Source organism: Alternaria infectoria (assembly GCF_024043175.1).
Source record: "Alternaria infectoria strain BMP 0036 chromosome Unknown scaffold_11, whole genome shotgun sequence".
NCBI classification, from domain to species: domain Eukaryota; kingdom Fungi; phylum Ascomycota; class Dothideomycetes; order Pleosporales; family Pleosporaceae; genus Alternaria; species Alternaria infectoria.
Window position 1 is genome coordinate 26930 of NW_026250700.1, and position 18614 is coordinate 45543.

Genomic DNA, 18614 nt, shown 5'->3' on the forward strand with positions numbered 1-18614 from the left:
TCCTGCCATGCGCCCGAAATGAGGCCATTGTTAGTTCTCTATCGGCTTGAGTGCGCGAATCTCATCAACGGGATGTATTAGCGGACTATACACAAAAGCCAAGAGGTGTCGTACGCGTGGCACCTTCATGTAGACGCGATGAACATGGGAGACCCGTCTGCGAGTGCTTTTCCACCATGGGGAGGATTAACTTGCCGGACTTCCTCGAGGATGCCAGAGCGCATGTGTTTTCTGAAAGCTCGAACCCAAGCTGCGCACTGCAAGTAATGCATGGTCTGCGGCTGTTGATAGACAACCTTGGGACTGATGGGCGACGAATGCAGGACGGGGCATGAGCGTAAGATGCAGGAACCATCGCATCGCACTATCCCGAGCCCTCTGACTCGGCTCCTTGACATTACTTTTATTCGTGCACGCTGTCTCCTAGGAATGTAAGACCGATTACTGATATGGGTGTTCTCCGGTAGCTTGGTTTGTTTCACGAAACATGCTCATACGTGCCCAGGTGCGATTCCAATCGCGCACCGGGTCACAGATGACTTTCCAGACCGAGAGAACTCATCACAAGTGAAAGAGGGTGTCGCCTGGACTTTCGCGCTCGTTTTTGATGCTGAGTGATCGCGATTGCGTCGTGTCATTAACTTGAGAGTTGGGGGGCCCGCGACATGTGGAAACCCCAGACGCTAGCCGACAGCTTCCCTGCCAAGATCGACGCGAAACTCTCCACACCATGACATCACGCATCATCATCTTGTCAACGATGGGTTGACTTACCGCTTTCAGAACGCGTTTCGCGGGACCCCCAAGATGATGCAAGAAGCTATGGCGACGATAGACCTTGAAAGACACGAGGCCTCACACAGGGATACCCCGATCGTGGTCTTCTCTTCTCGCGAAATTCTCGAGCCATGTCCGCCCCCAGCAATGACAAAGACCGTCTCCAAGACTCGTCACAGCAGCTAGACTACGTTCACGGTAACTCGCACAAGGTTCTCAACTTCCAAAATGCCAATTCACGGCGCTATGCCGTCAACAACGAAGATGGACACGCAAGCGGGACGGAATGGGAGTGGTGGAGTCGCGAGAATCGAAAGGGTGCGTACACAGCTGTTTCGTATATAAGCCGAGGACAGAACTGACGAGTCTCTGCTCTAGGCCGGCATATCCTCCTCCTCAGTCACGGTCAAGCACCCTCGCGCACCGCACGTACTACGCGCCTTCTTCGAGCGCTTGTGCGCATGATCACAGTCATAGCCTGGTGGGACGTTTCGTGGTGGGTTGGCGTCGTCTTTACTGTCGGCTCGATATGCTCCATCACGTCTGGCGTCCTTCAATGGCTTCCAGTCGCATATCCAGATACGCGATTCGCCGCCGACCCGAGCACCGTCAGCGGCGCGATATCCTTCTTCCGTGGAATGTTGTTCCTGCTGGGCGGCATGCTCCTTGTAGTCGAAGCGGTGAACGCCAACCAGAGCGACTGCTTTGGCTGGGCGCTCAAGGAAAGCTTGAACTCCGACAACGAGAACATCGAACTCGCGTCTCCGGACGAAGAGAAAGCGACCGAGAACCCTTCCGGCTTCCAACCCGACCGTCGAAACTGCACGCATATCCACAACCCCGACCGCATGAAGCATCGAATAATGCACACGAAGACGTTCAAGGTTGAGGCACGTCCCCAGTCAGGGCCTGAGCAAGCCTGGAAATGGTGGCCCACGTGGCAGGATGTTCGCGTTCACTATCGTCGAGAGATCGGTTTAACGCAAATCTCATCCTCTTCATTGGTACAGCCATTTACTGGGTCACGAATCTCCTCACCTTACCAGGTGTATACAAGAACCTCCCGCAAGGTGTGCTCTATGGGCTATACTATCCTTCTTTCCTGCTTGGGGCTATCTGCTTCCTGGTCGCTTCGATACTATACCTGTTTGAAGTGCAGCGCCAGTGGTGGAAGCCCGCGCCGCGCATGGTCGGGTGGTGGGTTGGAATGACAAATCTGGTGGGTAGCATAGGTTGGATCTGGAGTGCTTGTCTGGGATATTGTAGCACAGGTTGGTGCGAGTATCAGAGTACACTGGCTCTGGTATGGGCACCCGCAGTATATCTCATGGGCAGTTTGCTGATGCTCTATGAAGCTGTAGAGAAATGGCCAATCCATATCGAAGGTTAGGGCCGTTCTCGTAGTACTGAACTTTCACTGTCCTCAGAGCAAAATGCAGTGCAGATAGTATTCCAAGACAAGCCCAAGAGGTATACGTAGCATCGCCTACGACGTCGACTCATTCTTCCAGCTTGTAAAATGCTACCCACATTTTGAATGTATCGGACAGCAACACGAGAGATTCAACACGAAAAGGTCATATCCAGAACGTTCTCGGAACATGACGATTGTTGTGAACGACAGGAGGCTCAAATCAGGCGTTGCGCATCTCATGTGAAACGATCTGAGGATGAATTTTCCGTACCTCTGGCGACACTCACATGCTTTTGATCAATGGCATTGGCCCGGTCTTTCTTCACAGTGTTCAATACCTCTCTGGCATGCTCTTACGGTGATTGCTTAAGTTCAGATTGTGGCACGGCTTCATTGGCAGGCTCGTGACGTCTCGCATCGCGCAGCCACACCCCAAAGTAGCTAGCCATGACGTCAAGACACATTGTTCATGAGAAGTAGATGTTTTTCAAATAGTCGTACAATCCCTACGGCTTCACAATCTTCTTTCCAGTTGATAATATGACACTTCCAGTTACGGGCAAGTCCGGAAAGGACACACTCGCGGCACGCCTCGAGAACGACTTCGAGAAGCGACCCGACCCGGTCGCATTGACCCACAACGCCGATGAGTCGCAAAACAGCTCTTCGGGAGTCGACTATGAGCCACATCCTGAAAATTCGATGAATTTGGAGCCTGCGAGGGAGAAAATAGTGCAGTCTATCTGCAACTTATACTCTGGCAGCGCTAGCGAACAAGACATGATGGTGTATGGCAAAGAGGCGGTATACGACGACCCATGGAGCTATTGCGATACCAGGTATAAGATTGCTGGGCAGTGGTATGGTGAGCAATGCCGAAACTTACACGGTGATGAGGAGGCACGCTTTGCTAACACCTGACAGGGATCCCGAAACTCATGAAGAGCAGTCGGACGATCAAGACGGAGGTGATTTCCTCCAAGCCTGATGAGATCATCTTCAAGTTACAGCAGGAGTACACTCCAAAACCTATGCCGATTGCGAAGAAGGTCAACAGCTTGATTACACTGACGCTCGATCAAGAGGGCAAGGTGCGGTATCACAAGGTACGCGAAAACCATTCAACAGCGCACGTCTGCGCAACTTCTCATTGAGCTCGAAGGGTTGTTGCTAACACGAGGCAGGACATGTGGAATGAGAAGGACTACAGTCACGAAGGTCTAGGCAAGATCATGAAAGAGTTGAATGGGGATCATCTAACAAAGATCACGCGACCTCCAGCAGATCTGTGATGAAGCAGCAGCTCTCAGAGGAATTACCTCACCCAACATTGAGCGAAAGACTCAAAACAATCATCATCATTCCAAGCTCATGGCTTCCAGCCCCCAGTGCGTGACCTAAACAGACCTGCCGGATCCACTGCATCTGCAACCCTCTTCGCCAACGCCCGGCTCTCAGGCCTCAATCTCCCAAAGTAATCCTGTCGAAAGAACCCATAGTTCATGAAGATTGGCAAATACGCTTCCGGTAGCTTACCCTCTGCTTGCCATGCCAGGACCCTGTTTCTCACGCCAGAATAAGTCGCTTCCATCGTGTCAGCCATCTGCTCATACAACGACTGCGGCGTGAAAGCATAGTTCATCTCGATGATAATGCGATCGACATCTGCATCAGTATCGATCAGATCAGGGCTTAGTTCCCGGGCCTTCTGCGCAATCTTCTTTGGGAATGGCTGCCATGCGATGGATGCTACGATTCCAGGTACGAGTAGTGTGGTGTCAGAGATGTCGCGCCAGTGCTTGTGAAGACCTTCCATAACCTCGACAGCATTGGCGCGGGAAGGTAAGGGTATTGTTTCTGTGGCGATGTCCACAACGTTGCCTTTGATTACGACCCAGTTACTCAGAGCCATGAGATCGGCGTAGGTGCGTGTTCGCGTGGTGTCGAGCAAGGGATTGACGTCGGTAAAGTTGTCGAATAGCCCGGCTGGAGGCGTTGGACCATCATAGAACAAAAAGATGATCCAAGAGTCGACTACGTTGAGGTTCGCTCGCTCAGCTGTGACTATGACCGCAGCCTTCTCATCCTCGTTGTACTCTGTCCAGTCACGAACTGCTTGAAGTAGCTGCTTGTCCTTGCTCGGCGTGCGCAGATACACTAGGTTGCCGCCCCAGATGTCGCCTTGTCGGTGAGCCTGCAGCTTATAGTTTGTTATGACGCCAAAATTGTTACCACCTCCCTTGAGCGCGACAAATAGGTCGGGGTGATTGTCATTCCGGATGTGGCCGATAGTGCCGTTGGCAAAGACAATCTCGTACTCGAGGACACTTGACGCAGCCCATCCGTACTGCGTCGACATGTAGCTGAGCCCTCCACCCAGTACTAGTCCGCCGACTCCAGTGTTGCCGATGCGACCGCCGACAAACGTCCAGCCCGTGCCTTGGAGCTTAGCAGCAATGCCATCAAGCCGATTACCAGGACCTACGTCGGCGATACCTGTGCTGCGATCGAGATCAGCCTGATCGAAATGCTCCATAGCGATGAGCGGGCCCCTGGCTACGCTACTCCATCCATTGTTGGGATTGTGGCCACCGGATTTGACGGCGAAGCGTTCAGTAGTGTTGGCGAGGATTCGCACCACGGTCGAGACTTCTTCCTTCGTCCTCGGGAAGATGATGCAGGATGGGAGGAGAGCAGAGCACGAAGTAGACCAATACTGGGTTTGTTCTTCAATGTAGGCCAGGTTGAGGGGGTATGTGACGGTGATGTAACCGAGAGAAGCGACTGATGAACAAGTATCGCCGCGGGCCAAAACTGGCAGCATGAACGCGAAAAGAAGGTGCACGAGAAAATGCAACATGTTGAGCTCAAGATCAGAGACTCTGAAGTAGTGCTGCTGAGATTGTCACGATGTACACCTCGATTTATACCCAGCGTTACAACAACACAGCTGCCAATGACGTGTTCTGAGACGGCTCTGAAAGGGTGTAGAAGGGTGCATCTGGAGTGATACATGTGCGTGCAATTACAACCAAGCACGAATCATACGTTGCTTCTGTCCGACAATTGAGCGTAGGTCGTATAGGAGCCGATCATTGTCGAGACGGCTGTGCGAATGTCTTCTCGAAAGAGTAAGCACCGTCGCTTACTCACAAGTGGTCTGGCATTGGAAAACAAGGGTTGTATTGTACTAGGTCCAGTGCGAGGTATTGCAGCGTGTCTTCGAATAATTCCCTGGTAATCTCTCCCAAGCTTCGTCCTCAACCGGTTCCCTATTGGTGCATACCAGCAACGGTGAATACCGAGACTTCACCTCCTCCTTAAACATGTGGAAGAGGCTTCGAGCCAAGCAATGGAGTATGGATGGTTGCTCCAACCAAACGCCTAAACTGACGAAAATGACAACGCTTGGAAGCTCGGGATCGATAATTTGGGGTCTGATCTCCAAGTCCACAGATATTGCTGAACAATATTTGAAGTAAGGAGGGTCGCGTGAGGAATGTGGCGGTCTTGGTGACTCGTTTTTGTAGCGTGTTTGTATAGGCTGAATGCGTACGAGCTCGGTTGGCCAAGGGCTGACACACCTGAGGGGTACACCCGCTGCAGCTGCAAGCCTCAATACGAACATTAGAGTAGCCCAGAGCCGATTTCGGTACCTGCATTAATTAGCGTAGTATTAGCCGCCCAAGACAGAAGACTTATCGAAAAAAGAGTTGGCCATCCCGAAGGACAGCCGTCGAACCACCCACGATGACGCCATGCCACGCTCCCCCATTTTCACACCAATCGCATTTTCAAGACCGACGTCGGTGAACACGTAGTAATGCATCCAGGGCATAAGCCAAGAGACTGTAGCGAAGACAGGTGGTGACATGCCCGCGAAGCAAGTTGGATGGAAGAATGAAGAGCCCGCAGGAACTTGTCGCAGGAAATGTTGACAGACAGGTCTAGACCTTGAGCCTCACTCTTGAGAGGTCCCATCTCCATTCTCTGGTTCGGAAAGCACTGCGTTATGGCTTTCACTGTCCACCAATATGCTGTCGGCGGGTTCCAGACTCTCATGCTCAGCTCTCTTGTTGTATGGCCAAGCTAAAGAATGCAAACCAATGACTCCGAGGTTGTAGGTCCTGTCAATGCGATCATGTCTCCATAGAAGGCGCCGTCGCAACTCCAACACTACCATCTCCTCTCATCGCTGCAAGACCATCGTCTCCGTGCTCCAGCTTGCGTAAACAACAAGATCCTAGTCATCTTAGCACAACAGACACGCAACACTCACCAATGGACACAATCATCATGGGTTGTTGAGCCAAGATGCTTCTCTCTGTACGTAGTGACAAGACTTCCTGAGACTAGTCTTTGTTTCCGCTCCGCTCTCTTGAGAAACGAAGGGCATGATGATACGGACAAAGGACATCCTCAAAAGCCGCATTGACGATCGCAACAGAAATAGAACTGCTCGATCGGATGGGTAGACGCTCGTCAATTCATACGTATGCTGAACATACGTGTTGACGACTAACGCGACTGGTCAGATATCACCCTAGAGTGACTGGTGTTAAGTGGTGATACTGCGACACCGGCTTCGTAACGTAGTAGATGAAGGAAGAGATTGGAGATCTGATGGGGACTTTCGTCCCTGTGGGCGAGATGCACGGGTACTTCGTCGCCATACACAAGTCCGGCTCGAACAGATTGCCATGCAGTACAAACGCCACGTACTTGATCCAACACATGTAGACACAGCAGACTTTTCGTGCTTCGGACGTCAAGACATCGAATCCGGAGCGTGACGGCCCGCCGTAGCTGACAACACCAACCTGCGACGTATCGAGACCTCGCTAGGCTTTCGCCTTTCCGACGAGTGGATCTCACGCCAGCTGAAGCCGAACAAGTTGATGTGTCTGTATGTCTGGCTCGATCAATGTCAGGGCCGCGCTCTTCTTCTGTCCCGTTGCTGTAGGCATGACGTCTGCTGGTAACATGGCGATAGTTGGCATCAAGTGTTGCAGCTCCTGTATGGCTCTCGGCATCGAAGGGACTGTGATTTAGACGCGATGATGAAACCCAAAGTCGATCCTCTAGTGAGGCGACCGGCGTCTGACTTCAGAGCTCTCCTCTTCGCCTCGTCGCATTCGTCGTGAAGCTATCTTTCGTGGCCAGAGTCTGTTGTACAGATGAGATGCCGACGTGGTCCTCGTGCGAGAACTTTAATACCCCGACAGGCACATGTCATCCCAATTTGAGCTCCCGCTCCCGTACCTCGAGTCTTCCTTTTGCACACCAAGCAAGTAGGTCCACGAGAGCAGACCAATATGCAGGGGCTAGTCGGAAGGTCGGCGACATGACCGCGATACTATCCGTTGTGTTACAAGCACATCGAATACCGGAAGATGATTAGGGTTAAGATCCGAGCCTGCCCTCCTCACACACAACCCCAGTGTTTCCACCAAGGCGCACAGACAACATACAAACGACCCATTGAGACCATGCTGAGAGGCTCGGGCGTGTGATGACTGCGCAAGTGCGTGAGGTGCGGACGAACCGCATTCCAAATGGAAGACAGACATCGGTAACTGTGGGGGAAGTGACTTGTGGGGGGCTTGCAAGCAAGCGAGAGAAGAAGTTGTGTCCAAAGGGAGCGTTACGCGACAGTCCCGCCGCGATTGACATGGTCAGACGATGTTGGTGACGCGTGCATGGCTCAGGATCCAATCGAGACGCGACAAGAAGTTGTAGCATTCGAACAGAGATGGACGGCGTGTGGCGATGGGTACGTCGGGGTGGTTGTTGGATTCATGTCGGCAGGAGCAGGGCGAAGACGCGTCGCCTCGCGCCAAGAGATCGCGCCTGCCTCGCGTCGCATGGGCGCTAGCACGTGAGACCCATCCTTCTCTGACAAATCAGCAATATCCTTCTCCGCCTGCCCGTTGCCATTTTCCATCGCATCATCTCACGCAACAATAAATAGCGAATTCTCTGAGATCTAGAGAACAACGTTGGACTATATAGAGCCTTCTTGGTGGATCTCGCACATCTATCGTGAGCAACACGCTCCGGCAAGACAACCACCACTATACCCACAAACGCGCTCAGCACTTTGCGCCCAGCTTCGCGGCACCGCTAAGCACGATGGGAGCGGTCGAAGACGCAGTGGATGCGGCAGCCAACTTCATCGGCCCATTCGTCAATAAGGACCGCAAATACAGTGCCGACGTGCCTACCGATACTCTTGTCGAGCAAGCGCTCGTCCACCTCCAGGCCATAAACACTGCAGACCTAGCCGCAGATCCAAATGCACCCTACGATGCTTCCCTCGCCGGCGTGGTGTACGGTCTCGTAGATCTCATCACTATTCTCGCAGTGATCCCACGTTTGTCTTCCGGTGTTGCATTCAGTCAACGGCCAAGGTCAGTCCTGACCGCCGTAATCTTCACGCCACCGAACAACAATTTAGAGGCGTTGGCGACAGTTATCGACGCTTTGCTGCCCATGATGGAGCAGAAGGGCTCGGGTGTACAGCCACTTTTATCCCAGAGGATCCTCCCGGATATCATCTCCGCAGCGGCTGAACTGTCATACTCCCCGATGTCGTCTGAGACAGCGAAGTTCAGGTATTCGAAAACATACGAACAGATAATGAAGGATACTCCAACATCACGTCTTCTCCCTGTCTTGACTACGTTCCTCCAGCAGCCTCTTCCTGTCTGGCTCAAACCTGTCATATCCTCAGAGCTCTCGCTGGTACCCCTTCGAACCCAAGGCGTTCGCCATACCATCGAGTTTCTTTCGCTGTCTTACTTATCGAAGAACTCCCACGTACCTCAGAGCGCATCAGGCCCTCAATCTCAGATACCAATCCCACTAGAGGCTGTCTCGCAAGCTTCGAAGCTACTAGTTCTACCACCGAGCGGAATCAGTCAGGATGAATGGCTCGTGAAGATTTCTCCTCAGCTATTGCATCTCCTAGATGGTAGCGAGGGCAAAGAACTCAGTCGAGCTGCTGGGCAGATCATCGCTGGTGGTATTCTCAGTAAGAAGACGACTGGCGCACCGGGAACTGTGGGATGGGATACATTTGCAAAGCCCTTATTCCAAGCAATCTACCCAAAGAATATTAGCGCACCGAAGTCCGAGCAGACCGTTGTGTCGGAAGAGGAACTCAAGATGGCGCTCAGAAGACTGAAGACGATTCTTTCATCGTATTCTCATGGCGGACTGATCCGACGTCTCATTCATCCCATCATACTTCCGCTTTGGGCGTTGCTCAACTACGCGAAAGACAGACCCTCTCTAGACAAAGAATGGAGCATGCTTCCAAGTCTCATTCTTTCGCGTTATATGGAAATTGCCTGCGACACAAAGCAAATAGACAATATCGCAACCAACCTCTTCTGGGATGGCGACGCTAATTGGACATTCGGGCCCGGCTCTCAAGGCGGCGTCGAGATTCGCACTCGTGCTACGGATAAGAGTGGAGGAGTAGGAACGATGGAAGGTATCTTCGGACGCATCAGCGACTTGGACAATAGAGTCACTGTTCTCGTTACCCTCTTGACAGAAGCCAACATCGCCGACGACACAGCTGGATCCATCTTTGTGAACTACACCAAACGGTGGCTCGTACCGGAGAAACCTATGACTAAGTCGCTCACCGAAGACGATAACGAAGCCGATCCTCTTTCGGCGCTTGTCGATGCGAAGTTATCGGAAGCTTTAGCACAGCGATTCCAGGAGCACTTTGCCAGAAGTCCACAGCATATCGTCGATCTCGTCGCACAGCTAATCCAGAACTATGTGAGCGAGCACAAAACTCGGAAAGAGAATTCTGACAAACTGCGGACATCGAAGAGAGCAATGCTGGACAACATTGTACGAAAACAAGACATGACGAAAGAGAGTGAAGAGGGTGAGGCCAGAGACGAAGACTTGGTGTCATTCGCATTGAGTATTCTCAACACACTGCTCGTATCGTCGGACCTCAAGAAAACACCTACTGTCACCGAGACTCTGCACGCACTTCTTCCATCGCTAGCATATCTTTCGCAGTCGCAGTCAGCCACATCGTCTGTCATAAGCAATTCTGCCACTACAGCTCTCCACCTTATTGCTCCCACCCCGACAACGCCGTCATCGACAGAGAAATCAACAACCGACCCACTGAATGAACATCGCACAACTTTGAAGACTTGCTTCGCCGAGCTGCAATCACCGGATCCACCCAACCGAACTTGGGCGTTGAACACGATTCATAAGCTTGTGAAAAGCCCCACCGCGTTTCAGGCTATTGATGTACCATCACTCACGCACACGCTTTTGTCAGCTTCACTGGCAGACCCAGAGTCCTACGTCCACTTAGCCGCTATACCCGTCCTGGTCACCTTGGCCACACGCGCCCCAAAGCCCGTGGTCGGCATACTGACGGACGCGTTCATCGACATAGATGAGCGATCATTGAAGCTAGCGCGAGGAAAGCAGACAGACGAGAAAGAGCGGGAGTTGAGAAATGCTCTCGACTTCAGACTCCGGGTTGGAGAAGTACTGAACAACTTTGTCGGCGAAGATCACTTCTGGGTTTCGAGTGAGCGTAGCACGCTACAGCATCGATGCGTAAAGCAGATCACGGAAGCTTGTCTTTCGTTGGCGAGTCGGCGCGGTCAACGTACGCAGACATTGTCGGCACGTAACGAGCTCGCGGACAGCGAACGGAAGCTTCGAGAGGAAGGGGAGGCTGCTTGGGGTGGACCGATACCCAATGTTCTCGAGCCCGAGGGCGCAGATCCGCAGGTACAAGCGGAGTATGAAGCGCTGCAGAAAATTGTCGGTGGATGGGAAGATACTGGTGTCGAGGAAGACGTTCGTATCCGCGCTTCCGCTCTTAGTGTGCTGTCTACTGCCATGGAACACCGATTGGACGTTCTACGTCAGCCTATTGTCGATGCGACATTGCAGATGGTGTTGTTAGTGCTTGCCATGGAAAGAGAGGAGTCAAAGGCGTTGTTGCGTCGCTCGGCTGTGCTCGTCGTGATGGGCTTGTTGCGCGCTATCGACGAAGGGATCGAGAGTGGACAGGAAAGTGCTGTGGGTCTGAACTTGAAGCAGCAGGAAGAAGTCGAGCGAGTGATGAAATGGGTCAAGGATGAGGACGCAGACGACCTCGTAAGAGACCATGCTGCGAACGTCGTGGAGGGTCTCGAAACGATGAGGATGAAGAAGCTGTATAAGATTAGAGATGAAGGCCTGAGGCTAGGACCGGATCTTGGGCTAGAAGGAAACCTCCGAGGGCTCAACGTCCAGCCTCAGACTGCGAATGGGGAGGGTCAGAGGAAGATGGTCATAGAAGAGATCGAATAGCTGGCAGCTTGAATAGTTGATGACATTGTAGCGCCTCACAACCGAAGCTTGGTATCCTGACTTTTACCCATTCCAATTGTGCGCCTATCTGCTCTGTGGTATCTTCGGTGCGCATACTACGTGGTGCGCACCTGCTGCCTTCCTGCTGTGAGCGCACGTGAGGTTTGCGCCCAGACAGCTTCTGCGCGCTCCTTATGGGCGCTCGTGTTGCGACGTTCAGTTTGTCTCGCGCATCGTTTGTCTGCCATCGTAGGTGTCTCAACCGCTCATGGCCGTGTCCTTTGTCGCCTTGGGTTCCACCTCTTCGGCCTTTCCGATCCACAAGACATTATTGCACCTTATCAGGACTTGTCCGAGAGTGCCGGAGCTGACGCCGTTTACGAATTCTTCGGTGTTGGAGAGCTGGATGTTCATATAGAGGTCCACCGAGACGAGTCTGCCCTTGTACTCGGTCTCACCCCACTTTAACCTGACGACGATGTCTTTGTCGACTCTGCGCGTATGTTAGCGCGTGTTCTGCGGGTGAGGGTGGTTCGAGAGGTGAAGGCGTGCGACGTACAAGCTTTGGAGCAAAGGACGCGGGTTGAAGGGTGCGACTGCCTGGTGGATGTTAGCTTTGCGCGTGACTGGAGAAAATGGAGGATAGCTTACAGCCATGTTTGCGACTGTATCTCAGGGCTTGCTGTCGGGTAGCCGTGAGTTTGGGGGATATAGCAGTGAGGGTCGTAGTGCTATGGCGGTCGTGCCTGCAGCTTTGGAAAGTCATCGGCAAAAGGTAGCGCCGATTGGTCACCGCGCTTCACCGCGGGGAAGCCGCGCAACAGATGGTGGTTCATGGTGGAAGGTGCGATCGAGGATAACTGAGAGTACTCTCCTGTCTTAGACTCAGGTCACAATCATGAGCAATGATGCACCTGCCTCGACTGTTCTTCCACACCCATGCCTACCTGCTGTCCACGATGTAGAGCGACGCGACTAGCGGACGCGCTAAGAAATTGTTCCCTCTTGGAATGATCGGACGAGTACAACAATTGCGGAACCCCGACATCACAACCTCCAGTCACACTCGTTCGGCCGCCATACTCCAGCTGGACCCTCGTAGCTGCCTACTCTCAGCAGCACCATTGCGCCTACCACGGTGCGCCGCCTCGTCCTCCCGCCGGCGACCCGGTCCTTCGTCGCCCCTCCACTCTTCGCGCAGCATGCCCCGGTAGCAATGCGAGCCATCTGGTCCCGGGCAACATCGAACCCGGGTACCTGCAGATGCATCTCATGCGTCTCCAACACCGGCGCTCTCGCTAGGCGCAGCGGGCATACGGCTCTTCGTCGCACTCGGGCAATTGGCACACCAACGTCGACCTTCGTATACACGACCATATTCGCTGCGGGGCTGGCCATCGATGCCAGAGCGAAAGCCGCTAGGAACACACAATGGGAGAAGGCCTTTTCGTCACTAGCCCAATCTACTGGTGACGAGCCGCCGGTAGACGGAGCGAAAAACATAGACACGGCGACTGATTCTGTGACCTTGGGGCATGGATACCATGGCTTGACCTTTGATGATCTGCCGGACGACTTCGACTGGAGCGCATTGGAGCGCATTGTAGGCATGGAATTGGATGAGGATCCCATCTTGGAAAATCAAGAAATCCAGTCGCAAATTCGCGATTACGCTGAGCTGGAAGACCTGCGCTTTGACTCGAGGTTCCCAGGTATGCAGCTTCTGGAGTTTCCAACAAATACCGGTCCTGAGCTTATACGCTACAACTTGCCGCCCCAGTCCTTGTGGGCGCCAGACGCACTACGCGTAAACGCCCTGCAAAGGCGACACTCGTGGAAGAAGCTGGCCATGCAGGAACTCTCCACCGGTCTCCTTATACACGAACTCCTGCACAAAAACAATGTGCCTAGATTCGACAAGGCTTGGGAGGTGGATTCCGACAATTTGTCACAGCAGATCCAGGACGTCATAGCCATGAATGCTGTGGAGCGTGAGCAAGCGCGCCAGAACATCTTGGAGGCTCTTGAAAACCTCCATCAGATTCCTGTTGATAGTCCGCCAGACGTGATTGCCCAAGCTCGAATTCACCCAGATCATCCAGGAATTCCGGAATATTATCAGGACGTGGATGGAGACTTTTACGCTATCACGATCCAAATGAATCAGAGCATCCAAAAGCTGTTTGAAAGCGACGTACACGGTAACGACCGCAAAGAGGCTGTCGTGCTTGCAAAGATCTGTCACAACCTCCTCGTTTCATCGGCCTCACCGGACTTGCAGACATTCAACACTTTGCTGGTAGGTTTTCGACAGTGGCGGCGTCGAAACCTCATAGATTGTGTGATACCCGCCCTGAACTACAACAAGATTCGTCCGAACGAGATTACCTGTCGAGAAATACTCAATCACTACGCGTCCCTGAGGCATGGAAACCCTGAAGACTTTTCGAGGTTTGTCGCCAGGATGAGAGGTGTAGGCGACGGGCTTATGCTCGCAACTCCCAAAGTCAACGTCAACGAAGCCAGTCATGGCCGGCTCGTGAGGGTGGACGAAAAGAAGGTCTACCAGAAGGTCCACCCAACACCCATGGTGTTTAGTTCCCTCATAACTGGTGTCATGCGATTCGCAGGGTTCGACCGAGCGCTTGATATTTACTACGAGATGAAGGCGGATGGCTGGGGTCTCGACGTTCAAGGTCTGACGAGAATGCTCAACGACTGTCTCCGCCGCGCGGACTGGGAAGGGGGCCTATACATTTGGGGAGAGATCAGCAGCATCAAGGCCAGAGTGAACCATGAAGACATGACCAAAGCATACGGTCAAATGATAGGCTTGTGCTCCATTACCGGCAACACGGTCGCCTTCAACCAGATCCTCGCAGACATCTCTACCGAAGGCTTCGATCGCGAAAAGATCCTCGGTCTCGCCTCAAGAAACGAGCATGTGGCAAAGAAGAAGAAACTGCAGCTCGCTCCCGCTTGGGTTGCAGACAACGTCATGATTGCCGCTTCCGCCTATATCAAGGACACCAGAGATTCGGATGTAAAGGATGCGCTAGAAGGCATTGACGGGGACGACAACACTACATTCATTCAAGACGAGCCTGACGCACATGATGCAGCTGATCTAGAGGAGGATATCGCGCATAACACGGCCGACCCCAAGGAGGTTTGGGCGTCATGGTTGGAGCGGGAGTTTGGAGAAAGACCGAAAGATCCGGAGCCCTAAAGGCTGCCTTGTGTACAGTATGATGTTTTACATGTATACCAGTGTATATACCATAGCCCTACGATGGCGCCACTTACAGATGAAAACAAACAATCTCGTTCCATCAAGCTCTCGTCCAGCTGTGATGAAAATCTCCCATCTGGCGAAGCCGACACGAACACGACTGACCAGGCCGCCGCCACATTTCAAAGTTTGGCACAATGACGAGCTGCTACCAAAGAAATCTTATCGTGTTCCAATTCCGAGGTGTCACCAGACCGTTCCTCTGCCGAGGACTTCTTCGTTTGAGAGCTCGTTTATTTAGATTAACTGCATCCGCAGCCTCATTTATCCTTTTCGCTTCAGCACGTCTGTCACCAACATCACTGTTGCTGCTACTCATCACCAACAAACTCAGCTCGAAAAGGACTTTCGGCACGGGCGGCAGCGGTTTCGTGTTTGTCATGTTTCGTTGTTATTACGAGTTTGGAATGCTTCCCTCCGTTGGTGCGCAAATATTCGTCCTCTCGTGTCCATTTCTTTCAACAATCTCCTGGTCTTTATTCCAAATGACAGAGCTCCTATGACTGGGAGCGTTTGATATATCCACATTTTTGCTCTAGCCGAAAAAGGCAGTCGTGTCGGGCGATGCTGCATTCTTGTCTAAAGATAGCAAGGCGCACTATGGAGATCATTCCACCGGAGCCTTTGCATCGTTGCTCAGTCTCCAACCGATCGTTCAGGTACTTTCCCCAGACTCTGTCAGCCGTTACTTCCAGCCGTTGCTCCTAACCGCTACGACGCATGTGGCCTTGTTCGCTTGGCTTTATCCTTGGAGGCAGTCTAGTGCGATGCCCAGAAAGACCATCTAGAGGTTCTGTCGAACTACACATCCGACGTCTGTTCTAGACCTTTAGAGCGATCCCACAACTCTTTCAGATCTGACTAGATAGTCAGGCAACTCTGTTGCACGTACCCTTGCGCCCTTGTTATCGGGGAAATGTTGCATTGACGGTAGATGGCACCTCTGCCGCAACTTTTCGTTTGGTGCGACGAGGCTTCAGTTACTCGGATGTGCAGCGCAACCCTTACTGAGTACTAATCATCGTACGCAGGGATATCTCTGCAGGGAAGCCGTTAGATGCCGAATACGCAGATTAAGGTGTGGGTTGGGCTAGAACGTGTCGTTAAAGTTGAGAGTCCCTGCATTTATACTCTTGTGCAACAGCGAGATTAGCTGCAGCGTGGGTCGTTGTAACAAGTACTGATGTATACTTGAGACGCGATAACGATAACTTAGGAGCAGCATGTCGCCCAGGGCCCGCCGTTATGCTGAGTACTGACACGTTCAAGCATGAGAGGGAAAGAAGTGCATGGAACGGACTGGAAGCCCACCCGTTACAACGACATTCGAATAGCATTGGCCATTGACTTGGAAAGCAAGTAGATGTCCACCCAATCTCTCTTGTCTGCAACGTCCTTGCTAAGACGTCAAGGACCAAAACCTAACAGCACCAGCCAGTGTGGTCCTCTGGAATGTCGTATCCTCACATCACCCCACACTCAATTCCCCAGTCACGCATACCCTTTCATCTGCATATTCGCTTGAGGCTGGCTGGCCCAAACATCTCCTAACCGCAACAGGAAGCAAAAGTACTTTACCCAAATTACACGAACCGTATCCAACAGCCTCGAACACCAACTAGCCATCTACCATCTCGGGCAGCTAGAGAGTGGCAAAAGTGTGTCTGAACTTTGGTACAAATGATGCGTATAAATGAAGTGGTATGCCGGCTCCGTGTAGATCTCATGTATCTCTTTTGATATATCTACCCCAGACCCTGAGATTTCCTGCCTTACAAGCGAGCCCCACCGACTTCTTAACCTTTCCCAACAATAGTATTCGACGTCAAGAAGAAATAAGACGGAAGTAGAGATGCAGTACCGATTCGTATCCGTTCTTGCTGCTAGTGTGTTGGTTGCTGTGAGCAGCGCCGCACCCGTGCCTTCAGCTAAGGTAATCATACTCCCTCATCTTTATAGACATTAAAGCTGACGAAGAGCAGGCACAAACCCTCAGCCCCACCAACCCAGACGACATCCAACTCGGCAAGCCCTCCAGCGAGATCATCTGGAGCAAGCGCGACGAGCCGACCAACCCAGACGACGTGCAGCTCGGCCCCCCAACCAGCGAGATCATCTGGAGCAAAGACAAGAAACGCGCCGTCACTTGGAGTGAACCCAAAGACAAGAAACGCGATGTCACTTGGAGTGAACCCAAAGACACCTTCACCATCAGCAAGCCCAAGACAGTTGTGACGTGGAGTACAGCGAAGCGCGACACAGTCACGCAGCCCGACACCATCGATTTGGGAAAGCCTAGCTCCGAGGTCAGCTGGGGTAAGAGGGATGGGACTGACCCTGCTGATACCATCGAGCTTGGTAAACCAAGCACGGTTATCACCTGGGGCAAGGAGAAGCGCCAGACGCTTGGTAACCCGGACTCAGAGACGACGTGGGGTAAACGCGAGGCGGAGAAGCCGAAGGATAGCTTCAAGCTCGGTAAGGCTACTACGGTAGTTACCTGGTCTTGAGCCTTTCGATCTTTGTATGGTGAGTTTGCTTCAGGTATCCTTGTTGATCTTGTACGCTGACGATTTCGTAGCTCTCACGTAGGATTTTGATGCTGTTCTGGTTGGTAGAGTTTGGAGGTAGATTCCACCGTCGCTACTTCATCGTGGCTGGTAGCGGAGGTGTAAAACTGTGATATCCGTACGGCTGTGTGCTTCTTTAGTACTTCCAATATACTTATGTTCGATAGCTTTGCTGTTCACGAAATTGATGTGCAGTTTGAACGTGCGCAACTTGTTGCACCGCCGTTTGCAGTCTTTGTTGAGCGTTGCTGTCGTCATTGATGTACATGTGCCTTCGTATTGTGTGTAGATATAGATTACCTCTCCTGACTTGGGCGTGTGACTCGCTCGGTACCGTCATGATGGACTATAGCCACCTCTTCGCATTCCTCTTGTCCTTCCAGCTCAACTATACCACGCGTGATGTGCATTGTTCCAAGCTGTGCAAGCTGCCGTATGACTCTTTCTCTTTCCTGCGCAATCTACGCGCGACGTATTTCCCACTCGACGTTCGTGACGCTGACTTCCTCGCCAGCTTTCTCGTCGTAGTCGTACCATTCGCCGTCAGGTAATTCAATACCTGAGAACTTGGTGCCGGATTCGGTGCCTGTCGCGAGGAACTCTCCTTCAGCAATGAACTCGACGAACTCTAGGCCTCTGCAGTCGAACATGAGGATGTTGGTCTTCTTGGGTGGGTCGCTTTGTTCGTAGGAGGTAGGCGCGGCTGTGATGTTCGCTGAATGTTCTCTCTGTAGTCCATGTCAGTGGTTGGGGTAAGGGAAGAGGGTGCAGGGCAGAAAGACCTTACAGTTCTTACACCTCCAGACAAAGTTGGCTTCACCCTTGCTGCCGCTCTGCTCGTTCATCTCGAAGCGATTGACCGAGACAGGGTTGGGGTGCACTTCGCGACATGACGTGCATTGGACCTTGAATGTGTAGAAAAAGGGCGCGTCTTCCGTGTCGTTGGGGCGGAGGTCGGTGACGCTGAAGGTGTGTTAGTAGGGTAGACACGTGTAGTTAGAGAGATGTACCTACCCGTTCAGCTCTGCTTTCAATGCTAGTGCGAGCACCATGTTGACAGTGTTGATGTAAGCGTTTGATAGATTTCCGTCGCATCTCGTTGCGCCTCTGGCGATGCGCCCCGCCCCCACTGACACGCGAGCTGCTTTCGAGCTAGCACGCAAAGGGTAAGGCCGTGTTACCGTGCATCGCAGCTTTCTTGCGCTCC

The 18614-nt window shown here is 52.5% G+C and overlaps 7 protein-coding genes across 7 annotated transcripts; 4 read left to right on the plus strand and 3 right to left on the minus strand.

The window, feature by feature from the left end:
* Positions 1-908: 908 nt before the first annotated feature.
* J4E92_006888 (uncharacterized protein) lies at positions 909-3483 on the plus strand (the record flags this gene model as incomplete). Its single annotated transcript, XM_051498253.1, has 5 exons — positions 909-1095; positions 1156-1781; positions 2756-3056; positions 3116-3297; positions 3376-3483. The coding sequence occupies 5 exons, from the start codon at positions 909-911 to the stop codon at positions 3481-3483; spliced, it is 1404 nt and encodes a 467-aa protein (XP_051351187.1).
* Positions 3484-3560: 77 nt separating this feature from the next.
* Positions 3561-5051, minus strand: J4E92_006889 (uncharacterized protein; the record flags this gene model as incomplete). Its single annotated transcript, XM_051498254.1, has 1 exon — positions 3561-5051. One exon carries the CDS (start codon positions 5049-5051, stop codon positions 3561-3563), a length of 1491 nt encoding a protein of 496 aa, XP_051351188.1.
* A 3272-nt stretch (positions 5052-8323) lies between these two features.
* Positions 8324-11545, plus strand: J4E92_006890 (uncharacterized protein; the record flags this gene model as incomplete). Its single annotated transcript, XM_051498255.1, has 1 exon — positions 8324-11545. One exon carries the CDS (start codon positions 8324-8326, stop codon positions 11543-11545), a length of 3222 nt encoding a protein of 1073 aa, XP_051351189.1.
* Positions 11546-11803: 258 nt separating this feature from the next.
* On the minus strand, positions 11804-12202 carry J4E92_006891 (uncharacterized protein; the record flags this gene model as incomplete). The annotated part of the gene is made up of 3 exons (XM_051498256.1): positions 11804-12038; positions 12105-12145; positions 12197-12202. 3 exons carry the CDS (start codon positions 12200-12202, stop codon positions 11804-11806), a joined length of 282 nt encoding a protein of 93 aa, XP_051351190.1.
* Positions 12203-12761: 559 nt separating this feature from the next.
* J4E92_006892 (uncharacterized protein) lies at positions 12762-14774 on the plus strand (the record flags this gene model as incomplete). Its single annotated transcript, XM_051498257.1, has 1 exon — positions 12762-14774. One exon carries the CDS (start codon positions 12762-12764, stop codon positions 14772-14774), a length of 2013 nt encoding a protein of 670 aa, XP_051351191.1.
* A 1915-nt stretch (positions 14775-16689) lies between these two features.
* J4E92_006893 (uncharacterized protein) lies at positions 16690-17347 on the plus strand (the record flags this gene model as incomplete). Its single annotated transcript, XM_051498258.1, has 2 exons — positions 16690-16770; positions 16820-17347. 2 exons carry the CDS (start codon positions 16690-16692, stop codon positions 17345-17347), a joined length of 609 nt encoding a protein of 202 aa, XP_051351192.1.
* A 521-nt stretch (positions 17348-17868) lies between these two features.
* On the minus strand, positions 17869-18459 carry J4E92_006894 (uncharacterized protein; the record flags this gene model as incomplete). The annotated part of the gene is made up of 3 exons (XM_051498259.1): positions 17869-18135; positions 18190-18370; positions 18422-18459. The coding sequence occupies 3 exons, from the start codon at positions 18457-18459 to the stop codon at positions 17869-17871; spliced, it is 486 nt and encodes a 161-aa protein (XP_051351193.1).
* Between the last annotated feature and the right edge of the window lie 155 nt (positions 18460-18614).